Source organism: Amblyomma mixtum, chromosome 5, assembly GCF_055824585.1.
Source record: "Amblyomma mixtum isolate Tamu chromosome 5, ASM5582458v1, whole genome shotgun sequence".
In the NCBI taxonomy this organism is placed as follows: domain Eukaryota; kingdom Metazoa; phylum Arthropoda; class Arachnida; order Ixodida; family Ixodidae; genus Amblyomma; species Amblyomma mixtum.
This window is the reverse complement of record NC_143016.1, coordinates 181,019,684-181,039,705: the sequence shown is the minus strand read 5'-3', so window position 1 is coordinate 181,039,705 and position 20,022 is coordinate 181,019,684. Positions and strand designations below refer to the sequence as shown.

Genomic DNA, 20,022 nt, shown 5'->3' with positions numbered 1-20,022 from the left:
ATAAAAGTCGACAACGAGTGCGGCAGGACAGCCTCCCATAGAGCCTCATTTGGAACCTCACTTCTAACCATGATGTAAAAAGATGTAAATAAACCCTCTTGTAATCTTCCTCCCATCACTCAACTCTTCGACTTGACGGCACTCATGTCCTGGTGGTGGTGGGAACGGGTTCGAAGCTTGACCGCGGTTTCGTCAAGCGAGCAGCAGCAGCAGTAGCGAGCTAGCAACGACTCCGCACCGAACCGACCCATCTTCGCCAACAACTGGTGGCAGTGCCACCAACTGGTGGCAGCGGTGGGGTAGAAGCCCCAACTCCCCCCATAGTCAACAGCGCGTAGCGATTTCGAGTATTCGTCTGGTTCGGCTATGCGGCGCTGAAACCCAGTTCTTTGTTATTTCTGTCCGCGCCTGTACGCTTGAAGACAATATTCAAGATTCAAATACACAGAATAAATCGACACATATGAGAAATCTCTATGGGAAAGACATCGTATTTGCTTGCTTATAGAACATTTTTTTTAATTACGCTCGCTGACTCTAGGGCCAACCAATAAGTCGAATTATCAAAGGTAAATCCTGTAGGGCGATAAAGATGGAGACTCAGCGGCGTCAGCGCCCTCGCCGCATCAAGCATGCCACTTAGAGACGTGCTCATAAAAACAAAAATTTCTGAAGTTTGCAAATCCTCCAGGCGAGTCGTGCCTTCCGAATAAGCGAGCCGGAGGCACAAGCATGAGCGAGAGCATGCCATTCTTAGTTGAACTAGAAGTAAATCAGACAGTGGGCATCGTTGCACGTGTGCTTATCCGGTGATTAGTGCCTTCTGGCGCCGCCGCACATTTTCTGCGTGGAGCGCTATGCCGGATGCATCAATTGCACGTTCGACCTTGGGTTGTTGAACGAATAATGCGCGCCAAGAATTTTTTTTAAATTTCGGCACCTCGAAGTCTGCGCGCCGGCCTGTGTCACTGACGGATCAATATGGGAGTAAATGCCGTGGTTTGTTACAATACCCAATATTACCAGCCAGTAAACAATGGAAACAAGGTAGACTATTCCGCCCATTTGTGGCTTTCGCACCTTAAAAAAAAAACCATAAAAAGAACTGCTTAAAAAGAGTTCTAGAACTCCTTGACACTTTCAGTTCAAATGTGTTACACCCCCGCTGTTACAATACACTGCTGCTCGGACGCACGCTTCTGCCATGCGGTGATACCGGCCAGTTATGTCTTTCTCTCCTGCTGAAAAAAGTTGCGTGATGCAATAAACTCATAGTTAATCATAAAATTATCATACAAGTCATGCAAAATTATCCACAAATGTGATACATTTCTGCAAAATGTTTGTCATCATAGAGATGTCATAAATATCATACAAATTGTATGATATTTCTATGATAAAGCCTCATGAGGTTATTGTAGAATACAACTCTATCAGCATGGTCGGCCGGCCGTATCCCAGGGAGACGGCGCATTTGATCATGCGCTGTGCACGGTGCTCAAACTGTTTCGTCGGTCAGGGCAACATATATCGATAAAGTGAGAAGCCGTTTTCCCCCGATACGATAGAATAAAATCAATCCTTTTTTTCTGTGCTTAGACCTCACTTTGTGGAGAGCAAAAGAAATCCAAGCTTCCGGCGCGTGGTATAGTGTATTAAAAACAATCAGCTGTCGGATATGAAGATTTTATTCCTCATGACGACGCCGAGGCAGTAGCCTTGACTAATGTGGACTGAGAGAGCACCATAGCTTTTTTGAACAAAAAACATACGGCTAGTATAATAGAGAAACGACACGCTACTAGCCGGCCCACGGTCCTCCTGGCGCAGCTCCAGCGCTGTAAGCGCCAGGTCTGGTTCCTATGTAGCGGCCAGGAGTCGCCGCCGCCGCACCTATTGCTACAGCTGGCGCCGCGACTGGCTTGGCATTGAACACGGCGTCGGCACTGGCACCGGGTGCGGTGCCCGGCTCGTTGGTGTCGACGGTGGCACGAAACCCGTTGGCGTCAGCCACGTAGCTGACGGTGCGGAAGAGGCCGTTGGCGTCCCGGTATCCGTACGAGCCGGTCTTGGCGTTGCTGGCGTCTCCCTGCTCCTTGTGGAACAGCTGCGTACCGAACTCATCTGTGGTGTCGTAGCCGAAGCTGTACGGCTGGGGAGGCTGCGAAAACAAAGAAAAAGGTGAATACCTCCAACTCCAATCAAAGCATGGGCGTAGCAGATTTGAGGAAACATTGTGTGTTCCGATTTAGGCTGTAGAGAGGAGGCGCTACAGGACTTAATTGACAGCCAAAAATTCGAACCCAAACCTGAGAGCTTCCAGCGAAGTAGCATAGATGGGGATATTAGAATACATGGTTAAACATTATTGATGTCTGCGCATACTGAAAATTTGAAAATATTTACGGACAATTTAAAAGACTTGAATTTCTGGCCGCAGTCTTCGATAAGTTGAAAAAGTGGACAACAGTCTGAGGGCATGAAATGTTTTCTGTAGTGGACATACAACTTTCATACCACGCACGTACACCTCTTAATGCAAAACATTTTTATTCTAGCTCTGTGGCAGCGGTAGTGGAGAACTGCAGAGAGAAATTTACATTTCCTGCACCAGTAAAACTTTCTGAATTGCGGTAGGCGTGTTGATCCTAACACTGGTCGAGGCATGGTTTGAACTGGCCATCACCTAAGATAATTAAGATGATTTCATTACAGCTAAAGCTGTCTCACAACCCACAGTTAAAATCTTCATGCATTCTTGACATCAGTCTACGGCAGCTGACGGAACAGAGAGTAAATGCGTATTAGCAAAATAATGCTAGTTTTCTGCGCTATAAGCTTAGGCAGAGTGATTCTGCTAACAGCAGTCATGGTTTTTTAGGTACCCTCCTTATCACGCCAAGCAAATCCACGTTAATAGAAAGGAAAGCCATAAATAATGTTCTGTTCGTTTTTACAAAATAGAAGGAATGTTCTGCAAGCGGTCGTCCGTGAAGATGTAAAGTATTTCTTATACTTGCTTTATTATGTTATGTCTGCCGAAGCAGACAAGTTTAGGACGTCACCCTATCGAATGCACTTCGTCATTGATAAGAGCAGTTTACTCACGTAGGCGGCATCAGCTGCAGCTAATCCAGGTGTAGCAGCGGCAGCGAAGAGGGGGCCTCGGAACCCTCCCGCCTGGAACCCCTGGTATTGGCCGCCACCGAAAACATTCCCTGCTTCGATGAAGGCGACGACGGAGAAGAGGATGACAGTCTGGAGGAGAAATCGCCAACTGTTGCAGTGATCAACGCATTTCCTATGAACGTAACGTTAAGGCTGTCGCCCACTGAGCAAGACCTTTTATTATTTTTTTTGTACAGCTGGGAGCACTAAAAGTAGTTTTCACTGCACTATTTTTGGGGTTACTCATATAAATATTTGTACTTGCTATGTGCAAACAGCGGCTTCTGGGGACTCCGTTACGGCCAGGAGTACTTGTTCTCAAATCTGGTGGTTATTGACGGTGTGTGCATTTATAAAGCTCATATTCTTGCAAACAGTGTATTATGTCGAAATAATAACTGGAAATTATGCATGCACAATTTCGAGGAAAATTCCCTTAATGCAAGAAAATGCATATTCGATCGATGAAGTCACTATCCCTAATCGCAGCGAAAGAGTAGCCACCATATTGCGGTAGCTGAAATCTAAGGAACAATAACTGCACAATAACTCAGTGGTAGTGCAGCTTGTGAGAACGAGGAATGTCGAGAATTTCGGTTTCGTAACATTTCAGAAGCTGATTTCACTCTTGCATACGTTTTCTCCGCAGGAGCACAGGTGAGCGCATAACGTGTGACACTGACACTAAACGTGTGAACAAAATGAATGCATTCTATACAGAGAATCACTAAAACAACTTGGTGCACTTCTACCAACCCCAAAATACAACGTGATTTGGCTATAGCATTGTCTCATTTGGGTTAGCTTTGAGTTCAGAAGGAATGAGAATTATTGATATGACTATCAGCCACTTTTTCAGCAGGGTTGTCGTTCTTAAAACGAAGAACAGCCCCTTTTCCACTTGACTACTCTGTTGCATATGCGTCGGACCAAATACTTCGCAGCATAAAAATTCCCTACCGAGAGGCCAATCTCAAACCCATTCGAGAAAGCCTAAGCGACCGCACTCTAAAGCGCGGCTGCACCACGCGATTGTTACCTTGGGTAGCATTTCCACTTGAGATGTCTCCGAGGGCTCCTGCGTTCAGCTAAAGTTCCAGAGAATCTCGTGGATCTGAGAGTGCCGCTCCAGGCTTTTATACATTTCACTTGACTTCATGCAACCACATACATATTTGTTACGCTGTTGGCTAAGCCGAAGCCCTTGCACCTCTCTCTTTTCTCCTCGCACGGTCACGATCATTAGGCCACACTTGCGGAGGCGAGAGGAGCTGGGATCTTCTTTTTGGCCCATTTATTCCTTTCACTTTCGCTGAGCGTTGACCTCGACTGAAGCGAAACCACTCACTCACGCGTACAAACACGTGGTACTGTGATCAAGGCAGCGACGTACAGCGTAACACGTGTGGAAACACGAAATTCCAGACAATCGGATAGCTTTCGGGAAACAGAAGCAGTCATAAATCACGCCTAGTCGATACATTGTTGGAAGAAATTTGCGTGCCGTATAATTAATTATTACCAGCCGGAAGCCATCAGAAAATGCGCATTCTTGTACTATTTTTGTAACACGCACAGAAAACCAGGATAATTATTCTCACCTCCAAACATGCGGCAAGCCGCGACTGCAATTTCGACTTCGGGTGTATGGAAAAGAACCCGTGGTAAAAAAATTTAGCTCGACTAGCTGCCCATGCAGCGAATGACATTTTGGTAAGAAAATTTTTATGAAAACGCTCGAGTGGTGCGCTATGAAATGGATGAAAGAAGTGCGCTAGGAGCGCCAGATAAATTTTAAAGCACGAAGTAGAAGTATAAGCGTACAAACACAAGCAGTTCTGAAGCTACGAATTTTATCCTTATGCTTATTACTTCTGAGAAAGGTGACCATTCTTGCAGGACTGGCACTGGTGGAAGCTGATTTATTCGCTTTTACTGTCACGAAGAGATGTATGGAAGTTCTTATTTTTTTTTCGGACTGTAACCGACTGGATTCTTTATTGCCTTTTGTCCCCCGTTCATGTTTTTTACCTTGCTTATATTTGTTTTCTTTGTCTTTTTACGCACTCTGCTTGGACCTGTGCCAGGTTTGCAGGATTGAATAAAATCATCATATCGAAAGATGTATGTGCATGTGAACAGCATTCCGAGTGTGGAAGCCCCAATAAGAACCATAAACCTCAGTTGTATGCGCAAACTACCGAATGTCTACTGGTCTCATAACATATCGCATGACAACAATAAGCAGCTGCGAAATGGCAGGCTTGTGGCTATTGTATGCATCGTGAATAAAAGTATTAAAATTCTGCAAATTACGCAAAGCCCTCGAGTGAATGCTGCAAAATATCTGAATGAAGCGAGAACAGCTGTTCCATTGCTAAGAGGGAAAAGGCATGCATCCGTGGCTTAGCTAGCCACGCTCATTTTTTCAGATGAGTATCTTCCCAGGTGCCATGGTAATGCCAATTCAATGTCAGTTCTTCTTTTTCTGCAGACATGAATACGTTGTTCAAATGTCAATTTTTGTAATGACTTTGAAAGTTTAGAAGTATACCTCGCTGTAATTTTTCCTAACCTTAAATATACATAGGACCGCGTGCACCGCATGTCAGTTTCCTTTCGTGGAAATGTATGGGCTCATTCGTCCCATCTACAGCGATTGATTGACACTGCCTGAAGCCGATTCTCATTTGAGCAAGCCGCTTGCTGATACTGCCATAAGAATGAAAAGTACTGTCATCAATGTGGCCTATCAAAGAAGATAGAACATCACGCGAGATTGAGCTAAATAACTCAACGGAAGGAACCGGTTGATTGAGCGTTTGGGTTAAAACACAGGCCGCCAGGAGCTCGCGATTTTACATGAAATGCTCATACGGTATAACCAGAGCATGGTCGGTATACTCAGACCGACCAGGTTCTGGTTCAGTTGACAGATTGTAAGCTGAGGCCAACAGAGGCCGGCCCGTTCCAGCACCGCTGCTGTTCCACGAGAAGAAAAAAAACTCCAAATAAAAATAAAATTAACCGGAGATGTAACGATATTTTTTTAGGCAATAAAACAAAATAAATGCAATGGAGGTTTAAAATGCAGCTAGTCGAAAACGAGCAAGCAAACATTTAATAACTGCCGCAATCAGTCAGACAGGAATTTCGTGTGATTTTCCTATTCCTAAAGGCAAGGGGCTGGCAGCTCAAAGTAAGCATGTTGCTTCACTGCCGCGGTTACGATTTGCAATTATCGCCGCTGAGGCGAAAATTATGGCCAAGAAAAACTGAATCAGAATCTGTTAATGAATCCGAATGCGCTCTGATTTTTAGCACCTTCTCATCAGTATTTACCCACAAGGATACTGGGTCTTATCCTGGCTTGGGATAAGAGCCAGTATCCTGGCTCTTACGCTATTTAAGGAATGATAGCTGCATTCCGGAAATAGTTTTCAACAAGTCAAGTATCTTAGCTTTATTTAACAATCTTAAAATCACTAGCACTTCTGATCATCAGGCTTTGAACAATAAGGTACTCAAGAATAAATCACAAAGCATTTGCGCTGTATTGTCTTTACTTTCACAACCATTATCAAACAGAGTAATTCCAAATGATTGGTGGATAGCCAAGGTAATACCGTAGTCCGTAAATGTTTTGACGGACTATGGTAATACCAATCGTCAAATATGGTGGGGGTCCCTCCCCGCTTAATAATCGTCCAATATCACTAACCAGCACCTTCTGCAAGCTCTTAGAGCTCAGAAGGGTAGCGGATCGGGCTAGTTGGTGCAGTTTTGACATTTTTCGAAGCGCTAAAACAACAAGGACGCAGAGGGAACAGAGTTGGAAGTAGCGCTCGTCCCTGTCTGTTCCGTCTGCGTCCTTGTTCTTCGAAAAATGTCTCTTAGAGCATATCATTCACAGCTAACTCATTACCTACTTCCAAGATCATGCCGTAATTTTAAACACCAGCTCGGCTTCCACAACGGTTTTTCACGTGACACACAACTCGCTGGCTTTACTAATTAGTTGATTATCTCAGACCAAGGCAGCACCACCGTTTCTCTCATCTTAACACTAACACCTGTGTGTGTTGGCGAGCATTGTTCCGCGCTCTCCCCAGTCCACTCGTGCAACGTACTCAACCTCTCGGTTTGTTGATGGGACCAAAGCACCGCGACAGGAAAGGTAGTTCTAGCTTAGCATGATATCGATGACATGTTGCTGCGACAGGTCTTGGCCTACGAGGCCCGATATGTCTTCCGGCAACGACACCGCGTCGGAACAAATATGGCTTGGATGGTCAAAGCTATCGTTCCCGATTATGAAGCACAAAAGGTACAGTCTTCCCGTGCTTAGATCAGCTCCTGTAATCCCCACGAATCGCACATTCGGAGATACTAGGGCCTCTCCCTTAGCAAAAACTAATACGTTTGGAATATACGGTGGGATATTTAAAATGTATTTTAAACATATTTTGTATTCATGAATGCACTAAAAATATGTCGGAAATACGTTTCTGAAGTTTCATGCTCGGTATTCGAAACATATTTTTAAAATGTGCCAAAAATACCTCACTTAAAGCACACTTCGAGCACTTTTCAAATACGTGAAAAATTATATATGCAGTTTTAGCATCTTGTCAGTGTATTAAAAGTGTATTTTCGGAAATATGAAATTAATTCATCGAAAGTATACTTCAATTCTAGAAAACGGGCAGCCCTTGTAAACGTATATGTATGCAGTTTTAGCATCTTGTCAATGCATTAAAAGTGAACTTTCGTAAATATGAAATTAATTCATCCGAAATATACTTCAATTCTAACAAACGGGCAGTCCTTTTAAACGTCTTTGCACACTTCTAGCTGCCGTTGAACAGTCGAGTGCTCGAAATCGCGTTTCGGGAAATGGCATTTGCATGCCGTCAATGTATTTGAAGTGTACTTCCGTAAATATGCAATTAATTCGTCCAAAGAACACTGAAATTCTAGCAAATTGGCAGTCCGCATTAGCATGTTTGCAGCGCACTACAATCGTTGAACAATCTAATGCTCAAAATCGAGTTTCGGGACATCGCATTTTGGTGCTGGCCATCTATTTAAAGTGTACTTTCGTAAATACGCAATTAATCCGTCTGAAGTATATTTAAATTCTAACAAATGGGTTGTCCGCGTAAACATATTTGCATTACACTTCAAGCTACCGTGGAACAATCTAGGGCTCGAAATGACATTTCAGCGAAGAGTGAAAACTTTCCCTTTAATGTCATCCTTTCGTTTATGGTAACTTCTAGCAGGAAGGTGATCACCACTTATACCCCTGCTACACGGGCGCTTCGAATGCCTTCCAGCCGAATGTCATCTAACGATGCTACACGTGTTCTGTCTAAGGGAGTGCTTGAAGATAATATTACGCCAATGAATATTAACCGCGTCAGCATGAAATTTCCCCGGGAGTGCGCCGATGAGGACGACTGCACTCATACTGTTGTTTACATCGCTTGTATACATAACATAAAACGCAATCTGCGCTTTCGTTCTATTAAACAATCTGTTTTCTTTTTTACTGGTTGTACTCGTGCTTGTTTACGCAGTGCGACAATGTGTGGGAAGCGATGATGCGATCGCACGCCTGAGAAAGCCGGGTTGTTGGCATCGCGCAGGACTGGCGCTTCTCGCTTCTTGTCCCGGCTTTCTCCGACGTGACCAGTACTTTTTTTAAACTGCTTTATCCACATGGGCGTCCGGAGGGGGGGGCAAGGGGGGGCGGCTGCACCCCCCTGGAAAATCACTCCCTCGAACCGTGAGTGATGGCCGCACGCCAGGGGCCGTGGTGGGCTCAGCCAAAAGGGTAAAAGCAGCTCCGCTTCGACGCTTTGGGTCACATCTGCGAAATGCCGCGTCCGGGCACGCGTCTTTATGCCGTTTTCAAACCACGCCATCGTTAGCTCTGTTGAAGGCCGACCTGTTGCAGACATACAGCGGCACCGGCGAGCATGTGTTTCAAGCCGTCTTGAAATGGGTGCCTGTTTCTTTGATCTCTAGACAGATAGCGACACGGAGGCAGACAGGGCACAGTGCATCTTGTTTTCGCCTTCGTTATGCCGGCCACCGATGAATTCTTCAGGAGGGAAAGACAAATCAGCCGTGTCCACCCCCGCTTTGTCGGGCTGCTCATGGGCAAGCGGGCGATCGGTTGGCGCCGCCGCCGCTCGCTGTGCCTCCGATCCACGGGAGAGCGCAGTGCGGTAGAAGCGCCGCTATCAGAATCTTCGGCAAAGGAGATTAGCATCTTTTGTTCACGGCGACGCAGTCTCCAGAGGCGCCCCCACACCAGCGTCCCTTGCGTCTTCTCCGAAAACCAGCGCCTTTGGTCAACGCAGCCCGATGGCGCCTGCCTGGCTCGCCTGTCACCTCTGGCTGGGCCTCAAATGACAACAGCGCCCGTGTACTGTGCGAGGTCAGTGCCCGGTAAAGAGACCCAAGTGGTCGACATTATCCGGAGCTCTGTACTACTCCGTTCCTCATAACCTGAGTCGTTTTGGGGCTCTGAACCCCATAAAAACACACAAAATAAATTTTCCTACCGGAGTGGCGAGTGTCCCTTCCCCTTGGAAGTCGCACGGAAGTAAGCCCTTGCACGTGTGCGCGCCTCTGTATTTGTGCTTCGGTGTTTTTAGTGGCCGTTTGTCAACGAAGCTGAGAACAACCAAGACAGTGGACGAGAAAACTACGAGCGGCGAGCAGTGTGCGTGCGGTTGCTCGACTGTGCGGATGCGCGAGCAAGATGGAGCGAGGTGTATGAAGCTGCGAGCGTGCATTTATCTTGTAAATAAGTTTTCGTTGTATGTATAGACATCTTTTGTTTTCAACGTGCGCGTTCAACCGTTTTTCCAATCAATGTGTGTGACGCGTGTGCACCGAGAGCGTGTAATGAAGCACAGAAATGAATTTATCACCCGTGTAATCACGCAATTCGCCCAGAAAAATCCGTGGAGTCTACAGTTGCTGTTCAAGGAAGACTGACTGAGTGACTGTAGTTGCGTGTTTGTGACCATATTGTGCTGTGTGCTGGTCATCAATCCGGGTGAGTCGAGAACCCGTATGCAGCAATACTGAGCACTCTTCTCCACGAAGTGACAGTATATTTTTGGATTTTTTATTAATTTTAATTGTTTCTTCGTTGATAAACTGCAATGTATCTCTCCTAGCCACACTTTAATTTGCTGTTTGTAATTTTTATTTCATGTGTGTATTTCACTTATTTTTTATTTATATATAAATAAATAAATTCATACCGCAAATAGTGCCTTTTTGCTACGAACATGCCCCCCCCCCCCCCCTCCGGCGCCAACAACCAATGGGGCCCCCCCCCCTGCAAAAAATTCTGCGGACGCCCTTGTTTATCCAGAAGTATGTCTGGCGACTGTTGTCCACAAGCTAGCGACGGCGACGACTGCTGCTGGCCGTAAAGCACGGCTCGGCAGTCTGGGTCACACCGGCGATTCCCGTTCATCGTACGCGTGCCCTGCGATGTAAGCAATAGTTGATTTCAGGTCACTGTTGCCAAAACTACACCTGGTTACTATCTGCATTCGCTAAAGCTTGTGATTCGCTCTTCACAACCGCCGAAATCACAGATACAACCCTGCGAACTCGCTGGGCCTAGCCGTCGCGGAAGGGAACAGAGCCGTCGTCGATTGAAATTGATCTGGCAAGCGCTTATCGCTGGTGAGTGTTCAGGTGTGCACTCGTGAAATATAGCCGTTCGTTTCGCTCATTTAGAAGCGCGATCATATATACACCGCCGCCTCATCACCGTGCTCTCGCTCAGCCGCCGACAAGGCTGCAGCGACCGTCCGCCGACCGGATTCGTCGGTGTCGTTGGCCTGAAAAACGTGTCCCTCTAGAATCATATTATAGTAAACTAGATGTTTCACTATAATTACATGCTGTTGTTCAGCGTGATATATACTGTCGTTGTCGGACGAGTGTGACCGCCGTCGTCGTCGTCGCTGTACACTGAAAACGAGCTGAGGCTTTCGAATGCGTTTCGAAAGTGTCGTGCAGCACCGCGGCAGTCCGTCGAGTTCGAATGTCATTCCTATTCTCGAATGTCATTCCACTCAATGTCATTCGAACATTTCCGTGTGAGAACGTGATAGCATTTTACCAGCAAAAGCGCCTTGGGTACTTCTGGGTCCGAATAAGCCAGCGGAAAGGACCCCGTATGGCAGGGCAGACCGGCTCCCTTACACGCCCATGTATCTGTTGGTTAACAGTTCGACTCCTGACCTGGGCCTGACGCAAGTTTCAACTAGCAATTCCGTTCTCAATTAATCCCAGATTCGAACGCGACCAGTAGGGTACTTCTGCGATAATTTGGCAGCCCACAGTATTTGCGCAAAAAAAGGCCTCACCGAGCAAAATAATGCGTCGCTTTCGCTGGGTATATATACCGCAAGCCAAGCATTGCGCTTGTCGTAGGATTTGTTTGCTGTGTCACTGTCGTCTTGGTATGCTGTGTGTAGGTATCTGCCGTTCCCATTCAATCACGGGACCTTATAATATTAGACTCCTGTTGATTATTGGTAAATACCCGTGTACGATTTGTTCTCCAGTTGAAGAATTAACCCGTGTCATTCCATGGAGGCGCCCAGTAGACATTTTTTAAGTCCGAGTAAACACATTTTTAATGTATTAAATGTATATTTTTAGTATATTTCTAATGTATATTTTTATTATATTTTTAATGCATTATAAATATGCTAAGTTGGCCAAAGTGTACTTTTCACGTATTTTTAAGAACGTTTAAAATATTATTCCTAGTATACTTAGAAAGCATTCGTATTGCAGTTTAAGCCTAGGGACAAAAAAATGCGAAATAAATATGAAATTAATACAATACGTTTGAAATGCATTTTTAGCACATCCTCTTTTTCGCTAAGGGCTTGCACTTGCTTTTTTCCTTCCTTGTCAGCAAATCGAAAGACGTTCGCTTGAGGAGCGTTATCCCGGAGCCAGTGTGAACTAACAGTTTGCAAGGGACCCCGTTTGGCAAAATTTTGGCAATCGGACAGGATTTTACAAAAACGCGTACAACGGCACAACTGCTGCTCCGCCCCTCAACCGTCTCGGCTGCGGGGGACTCTACGAGCTTTAGGAGCGGTGGGTCTTTGCTCCCTCTGCGGGTCGGCCTGTGCACGCTGCTGCCCATTTGGCACACTCAATGAGCGGTTTAGCTCGGAACAGAATCTAGCAATGTGACCGAACCCTTTGGAAGCATAACAGCGAAGCTGCCTCCGTTCACGGTTCCTGAAATTGCCTCCGTTATTCAGCTCAAGGCCTTCAGCGAGGAGCGCCTCAGGCCGATGTAGTCTATCGGTCAATTGAATAACGCTCGCGTCAGCTCTTGCGCTTTTTGGCTCCGTTACAAGTCGTACCATTTCCTCGATAGAGATCGGCAGCTCATTACGTTCTTCTTCTACGGCTGCCTCTGTCGCTGCCTCAAGAGTAGATGGTGCTCTAGGCAGGACAAACCTGCGCACTGGGTCCTTCAGGCCACTGAGGAACTGGGATATCATCTGTTCCAGAAGCAAATCTTTAGCATGCTTGTGCTCCGCACTGCCAGGTCCCGGTTCTCGCGCTATGGTTTCGTTCCCCAGGAAGCGAAGGCGGGAGGCAAAGGCGCGTGCGTCTTTCTTTTGCACCTGTCGAGCGTCGAGGAACTGCATGAGTTTTACACTTGAATGCTCCCTGTCAAAATATTTGAACGCCATGTTTTTGAAATCAGACAACGTGCCAGCCTTCTTGATTTCCTCATCTCTCCAGGCAAAATCATGTGCTGCCCCAGACATGCGACATTTCGCCATTCCCAGCTGTTGTACATAATTTAAACCGCCAACTTTGCACACCGGCTCTATTATACCAAAATATTAATAATAGACGCCCCTGACCGTCGCCAGTGAGTTTCTCCACCATGTTTGCTAAATACTCTTGCCCCAAAGAGCTGGGCACTCGAGTGAGCCTCATGTATTTTAAACCGAATAGTCAGTGAGTCATACTCCACTCTCCGGGGGTGCAGTCCAGCTTTTGCCCTTGCCCAATGATTTAAGTTTAGACCCCACTTTTGACACTAATGTGATGGGCCAGTTCCTTAAATTGGCCCTGGGTCCACACTGGGCATGAGGAGATTAATACAGAAGCTCCAAAACTGCTTTTTGAATATGATTTATTTATTGAATATGGCTGATGCTGCTTACGCGAATGCAGTAGGGCTCGTCCACGTCGGCGCTGTGTCAGCTTGGAGTGGCACGGGCTCGACGAATGGCCAGATATCTGCTGCAGCCGGGCTGGGGATTCTTCGCGGCTGTGCGGCTCTTGCCCTCGGCCAGCCGTTGGTTGAGCTGCAGGTGTTGAAGCACGCTATCGGAGGCAGAACGAGAGCGAAGGCTAGACCCTGGGCTCCCTGGCCAATGCGCTGCCCCTGTTTTCTGCCTTCGTCCGTCTCATCCGCTCGCTCGAACGTCCCTCTCTGCCCGTTCCTCCCGTCGGCTCCCTCTTTTAAGCCTTTTGCTTCTTTTTTTGCCGCCGTCCCTTCGCCGTAGCCGCTGACTTCTCCTCGCCTCCCCCGCGGTTCCGCCCCCTCGATTCCTATTCTTCACTCAGTGCAGCTCTCGCTGGGATCCCGGTGACAAGGTCACACCCCCCCCCCCCCCCCCTTCCGTGAATAGTCGACGGCCACCTTATATGACCATGTCTCGCCATTGCGACACGACACCAGGAGGGCATGGTCAGCCGCTCCCAGAGAAAGCCACTGACCGGGTCCGTGCTGGCACTGGTGAACGTCCAAGAATCGTCATAGCTCCTAGGACCGTTCCCGTGAAACCTTCTATGCGCCAGTGCGTACGCCCATTGATGACGAAGCAAACACTCTTGGACAGAAAACTAAGAGTAAGAAAGCAACACTGTCATTGTCTCAAAGCGGTTAGTTCCAGTTAGCTTTATAGCATTTGTCTACAACTGAAAACGAGCATCGGAAATGCAGAGAGACCATTAAAATGCACGCTTCAAAATTTTACGCTGCCTTCCCCAATTAAGTTTTCCGGACAGTTTCCGAGCTTTCCTCTCTTGTTCAGTGGTAATAAATGGCCAATATCGCAGCGATTGCAAATGTCATTTTATTTTTTTGTTAAAGTTAATTATCAAAACATCGCCTGGTGCTGAAGGTATACCAAGTGCTTTTCTAGAGAGATATCCCGATTAGTGCTTGAAATATTTGTGCACTCAGTTTAGCAAGTCTTTAGCATGTTCCGCATGACTGGAACTACGAAAAGGTTATTACAGAACCAAAAACAGAAAGCACGTAGCTTATCACTTCGTATAGACTGGTTTCATTGTTGTCCACATGTGACAGATATCTAGAGCTTTATATGGTTAAATATATTGAGAAATTTTTGAATGAGAACTGCATAAATGATTCTAAGCAGCGAGGCACGCACGGATCGGCAGCACATGATAACTACTTGTAGCTTTCAGAATCCCTGGACTGGCATCAACCCCACACGTGCTGCTGTCGTCGCAAGCCAGGGGGCGGTGACGAAGCGGTTCTCAATGGAACCGGAAACAGCCACGTCGAACCACCGGACCACTTAAAAGCGACCTTCGTCAGGTGCCAGCCCTCATTGCTGGGGATGATCAAGGCACGCACAGATGGGTAGCACCTGATACCTACTTGCAACTTTCAGGTGTGTAATTCATCTATTACTAAATTAGTGCTACCGCAAACGGTGCCTGGCTCGTCCTGCAGCAATGTCGGGTAGTGATGGCCAATCAGAATTTGATAAAAGTGATGCTGAAGAACAGTTCACGAAAGTTCCACCCACAAAAAAGGAAGTGGCGGCTCTTCTTGTAAAGGTTTACAGCAAGGTCCTAACAATGAACAAACCTGTAAGAAAGGAACTAACTACGTTGAAGAATCTGTTAGTTTCATGAGCAGTTGATTTGATGAATTCAAAAACACTGCAATGCAAAATAGTCTGAAAAGTGAGAACAAAGCTCTTAAAAGTGAACTGAAAAATGTGTGGTCGGAGCTAACCGCGTTGCAAAAGTACAGCCGCCGCATGAATCTTGAGCTGAAAGGTGTCCCTGAATCACCTGATGAATCTTTGACCAAGATTGTCCTTGATATCGGCGCAAAGGTGGGCGTCTCAGTGGCAGAAACGAATATTGATGTAGTTCATTGGGTCCCTTCGAAAGATAAGCCGCCACATGGTGTAAAGTTTACTTCTTGCAGCATTCGGGACAGCATGCCGGCATCTGCTAAAAAGAAGCGTATTGTGGCCTCTGATCTTGGACTGCCTGATCTTGGACATACAGAACAACATATGGCTGTCAAACACTTGAAAACATATTACCGCGTCTACTAAATGCTCTTTGTGTCAATGACGTTGAGCTAAAAACCACCTCACACAGAAAGCTTTTAGCATATTTTTTATTTACAGATACTGCATTGAATCTGTGAACCGAATTGACTGTATTGCACTCTTCATTGCTTTGTTTGTCGTTTTGTTTTTCTTGCTTGAAGTACCTGTCGCGGTTTTTCTTTTCAATATTGTATTTACTTTGAAAGTGTGCCACGGTTTTGTTGCCAAAGTTCGCAGCTGGGTGTCCATGGCCCAGTCAAGCGGTCCAAGAGGCCGCTTTTACTATGGGCACCCTGTCACCATGTATATTGTGGTAGTAAATAAAATAAATAACAAATAACAAATAACAAAACGCCCTTATATGTTAATGAAAATTTGTGCCGAGAAAACAGGTTACTTCTGGCTAAGGCCATTACAACAAGGAGGAGGTACAACTGGCAATTTTCATGGGGTCACAAGGAAGGATTCTGATAAGGAAAAATGAAGGCTCAAATGGGATACGAATTAAGTGTGAGGATGATCTTGAACAGATACCCTAGTCTTTGTTGAATGCCTTACAACGCGCATTGTCGATAGCTTTTTTTAGCGCCAATAACCCTCGGTCTTTTTTGCACTGCAATGTAAGAAGCATCCACAAAAACATTGATGCATTATGCTCTTTGTTGGCTCAACACCACGGTCATTACAATGTTATAGCTGTAACAGAAACATGGTTACTGACTAATGAATCTTATAACATACCTGATTATACTTTTCTCTCGCGCTCTCGCGGTACTAACAGAAGAGGAGGTGGCGTTGGTTTGTAGATACAGAGTTGGATTCCATACAAACAATGTACGGGTCTGATAAATTCACTAAGTGATACTTCAAAGTTTCTGTTCGCTGATCTTGGTGACGTTATTATAGGTGTTATTTACCGTGCCCCTCATGGTGAGTGGAGCGTTTTTCTACATGACCTTGAGACAACACTTCTTCCCTTCTTCCCTTCTTCACATTTCCGACACATTTCCCGGGTTCCCTCTCACCATCTTGCCAGTCTTCCTATTACCAGGCCGCGCACATCGTTTGCAGACATCATTGACGCACATCCCGCCATTCTGCCATCCCAGTTTACACCTGCCTCTAGACCGTCCTCGCCACTTTGGAGCCTGCACAATCCCCGTGTGCTTCTTTCGATACCTGGCATTAGGAAGAAGATAGACTTATCGCCGACAGAACTACAACAAGTCACCCTTGAATATTTACATGAGTACCATGCAAACCGGGTGCACGTTTACACCGACGGCTCAGTGAACCCTATCTCTTCTTCTGGCTCCGTCGTCATACCCGCAAGCACTACAGAAATTAGAGTTAGGACAGGTCACCGCACTTCTTCGACGGGTGCAGAACTCACCGCTCTTCGTGTCGCCATTGAATACATCAGTCAGCCGCGTCCTCTGCGGTGGTCTATTTTCACCGATTCCAAAGCTGCCCTCCAAGGCTTACAAGCAGCTCTTTGGCGTGGAGCCCATGAACAACTGGTCGCAGAAATTCGACAGCTACATCACTCTGCCATCAACAAAGGACACGACATTATCTACCAATGGCTACCGGGGCACAGCGGCATAGCAGGTAATCACCGCGCGGATGAGGTCGCGCGAACTGCGCACGACGACGTCGATTTTGTGTCGATCCCCATTTCAAGATCGGATGCAGCGAGCAGGCTTCGCGCACTTGCGCGGGACATCACGCTTGCCGCGTGGAATTCCGGCCAATTTTGCAATTCCCGTTTACAATCCTTGGACCCAGATCTGAAGCTCTGGATACCATCAGGCCTACCACGACGAGAAGAAACTTTGCTGTGTCGCCTCTGGCTTGGTGTAGCGTTCACCAACCACTATTCATTCTTAATCGGTATGGCTGATAGTCCTGCATGTTCCATCTGCGGGCATGACGAGACCATAACCCACATTCTTTGTGACTGCCCTGCCTACACCACCGAAAGGCAGTCTCTAAGCCGTGCGCTGGAGCGCCTAGATACACGCCCTTTCACGGATTTGAAGATTCTCGGCCACTGGCCGCGGCGGTCGTCGGCGAAGAAGGCCTGCAAGGCACTGCTCCGCTTCTTGAGAACTGCTGGCCTGCACGATAGGCTGTGACTTTAACGAACAGTGACGTTTTAGAGTGACTTCAATTTTCTGTTACTCTGCTTTCTCTTTCTTTTTTTATCCCCTCACCCCCTTCCCCCCGTGTAGGGTAGCAAACCGATTATTATTTCGGTTAACCTCTCTGCCTTTCCTCTTCTATATCCTCCTCCTCCCTTTCCTATTACTTCTAAACATGTTATATTAACTGGAGACATGAATAACGATATGTTTGGTAGTACCCATTGTGAATATTTTGATCTTATCTCTTCATACGGCTTCAAGAATTACGTTTCATGTCCTACGTGTGTCACAAGTGTTACCTCAACCTGTCTTGATATTATAGTATGTAATTTTGAGCCTCTGAAGTATATAGTTGGTGCCTTCGCCACAGCTTTTACTGACCACTGTCCTGTTGCTTTATTCTATTCTCCTGAGGCTAAACCGAGGGACTCAGACTTCAAATGTAAAGCAAGAAAAAAAATGTACTATACGACCCTTTCAAGGTTCATTACTGAAATAAATTTCACCGAATTCGAATCCTTCGATGCCAATGCGCACTGTGGTCTTTTAATTGGAAAGTTACAGTTGTTGTTCAAAGAATGTAGCTGAACAGTGAGAAAAAAAGAGTACTATATGAAACCTATTTGTCCTTGGATGACACCTGCTATCCTAATTGTTATAGAGCAACGTGATCATTGGTTCCTAAACTGAAGCAGAATAGGGGTAATGAATATTATAGCATGCAGTATCGCACCTATAGAAATAAAGCTGTGAGCATGATGAGGTTGCAGAAGAAACATTGGCATTGGGGTGAAATACATAAGTGCGCTAATAATTCTGAAAAGATTTGGAATATTATCAATTTAGTTATTCAACCCTCCGTCAGTAAAAGACTACTGCCCACATCCGATGACTCTCCATAAACAATTACCATTGTTGATCGATTTAATGATCGCTTCTGGTGAGTACGCCGTGATCTACAGTCCACTATACCCGTAAATACTAATGTTATTATACCAACGCGGAAAGAATCGTGTTCCGTCTACGAAGACGTAACTGTTGATGACATCATAAGTAATGTTAAGTTAATTGAGTCCGGAAAGGCGATGGGCATTCATAAAATTTCTATATCACTTATTAAAGGCAAGATCAATACACTTCGGACAACTTTGGCCTCACTAATTAATAAAGCATTTTATTCCGCTAGCTACCCTGATGCGTTAAAGTTTGCCAAAGGTACACCGATTTTTAAACGTGGTGACCCTAATGAGCTCAGAAATTACTGACCAATTTCTATTAGTTGCTTTAATACACTGTTCGAAAAATTACTAGCCCGTCCTATAAATCTCTTCCTAGAGAAGAACCACCTTTACCCTAACCAGCATTGTTTTAGAGGTAATAGGTCAAGGACAACTGCTATATTATGTCGGTCTGAAAGTATTAATGAAGCTCTTGATAACAACAACATTGCAATAGGAGTAGTTTTACATACTAAAAAAGTATTTGATACTTTAGATCATAATTTATTTTGTCAGAAACCCGAAAGATAGAGATTTATAGGTATAGTTCTCGATTTCTTTAAAAGCTATTTGTGCGATCGTATACAGTGCGCAATTGTTGAAGGAGAAGCTTCTAGCCTTCTGCCGATTCGTATGGAGGTGCCACAAGGCTCAGTTCTGGGTCCTTTGCTTTTTGCTCTCTATATAAATGACTTTCCGGATTGTTTAACTAGTGCTTTCGCCGTAATGTACGCCGATGATACCGCTATTTTAGTCGCCTCTAAAAGTGAAACTCAAGTGGAACTGATTGTAAACATAGCGCTTCAGTATTTCAGTACTCAGTATTGAGTATTTCAGTATTCAGTAAATATAGCGCTTCAGATATGGCAACTTTAAGGACAATTTATTTTTTTATCTTTCAGTCACATATCGCGTACTGCATTGAGGCTTGGGGATTTACATATCGTACCTATCTTGAACCTGGCATAATGTTACAGAAGAGAGCGTTACGGTTTTTGTTAACTCGGCAGCACCTGGTGCCCCGTCGGGGCCGCGGTTTAGGGACTCCAAAATAATGCCCTACTAAACTGCGTGATTACCGCACCACTTTACCGGTATACAGGATAATATCCCTACCGAAAAATCCGGTATGAATTTTAAACCGGAACCACATACCGGGTTATTGTACAGGATTTGCGATACCGGATTACCGGAGTATCCTGTACAAAACAGGAGAGACCTATACAGGACTCTCCTGTTTTGTACAGGATACTCCGGTAATCCGGTATCGCAAATCCTGTACAATAACCCGTTATG

At 45.7% G+C, this 20,022-nt stretch overlaps 1 protein-coding gene across 1 annotated transcript; it reads right to left on the bottom strand.

Moving 5' to 3' along the window:
• Positions 1–1,801: 1,801 nt before the first annotated feature.
• Positions 1,802–12,935, bottom strand: LOC149344984 (uncharacterized). The gene is made up of 3 exons (XM_089547340.1): positions 12,697–12,935; positions 3,109–3,277; positions 1,802–2,161 (listed from the first exon to the last, which is right to left on the bottom strand). Exons 1-3 carry the CDS (start codon positions 12,933–12,935, stop codon positions 1,802–1,804), a joined length of 768 nt encoding a protein of 255 aa, XP_089403466.1.
• Positions 12,936–20,022: the final 7,087 nt, after the last annotated feature.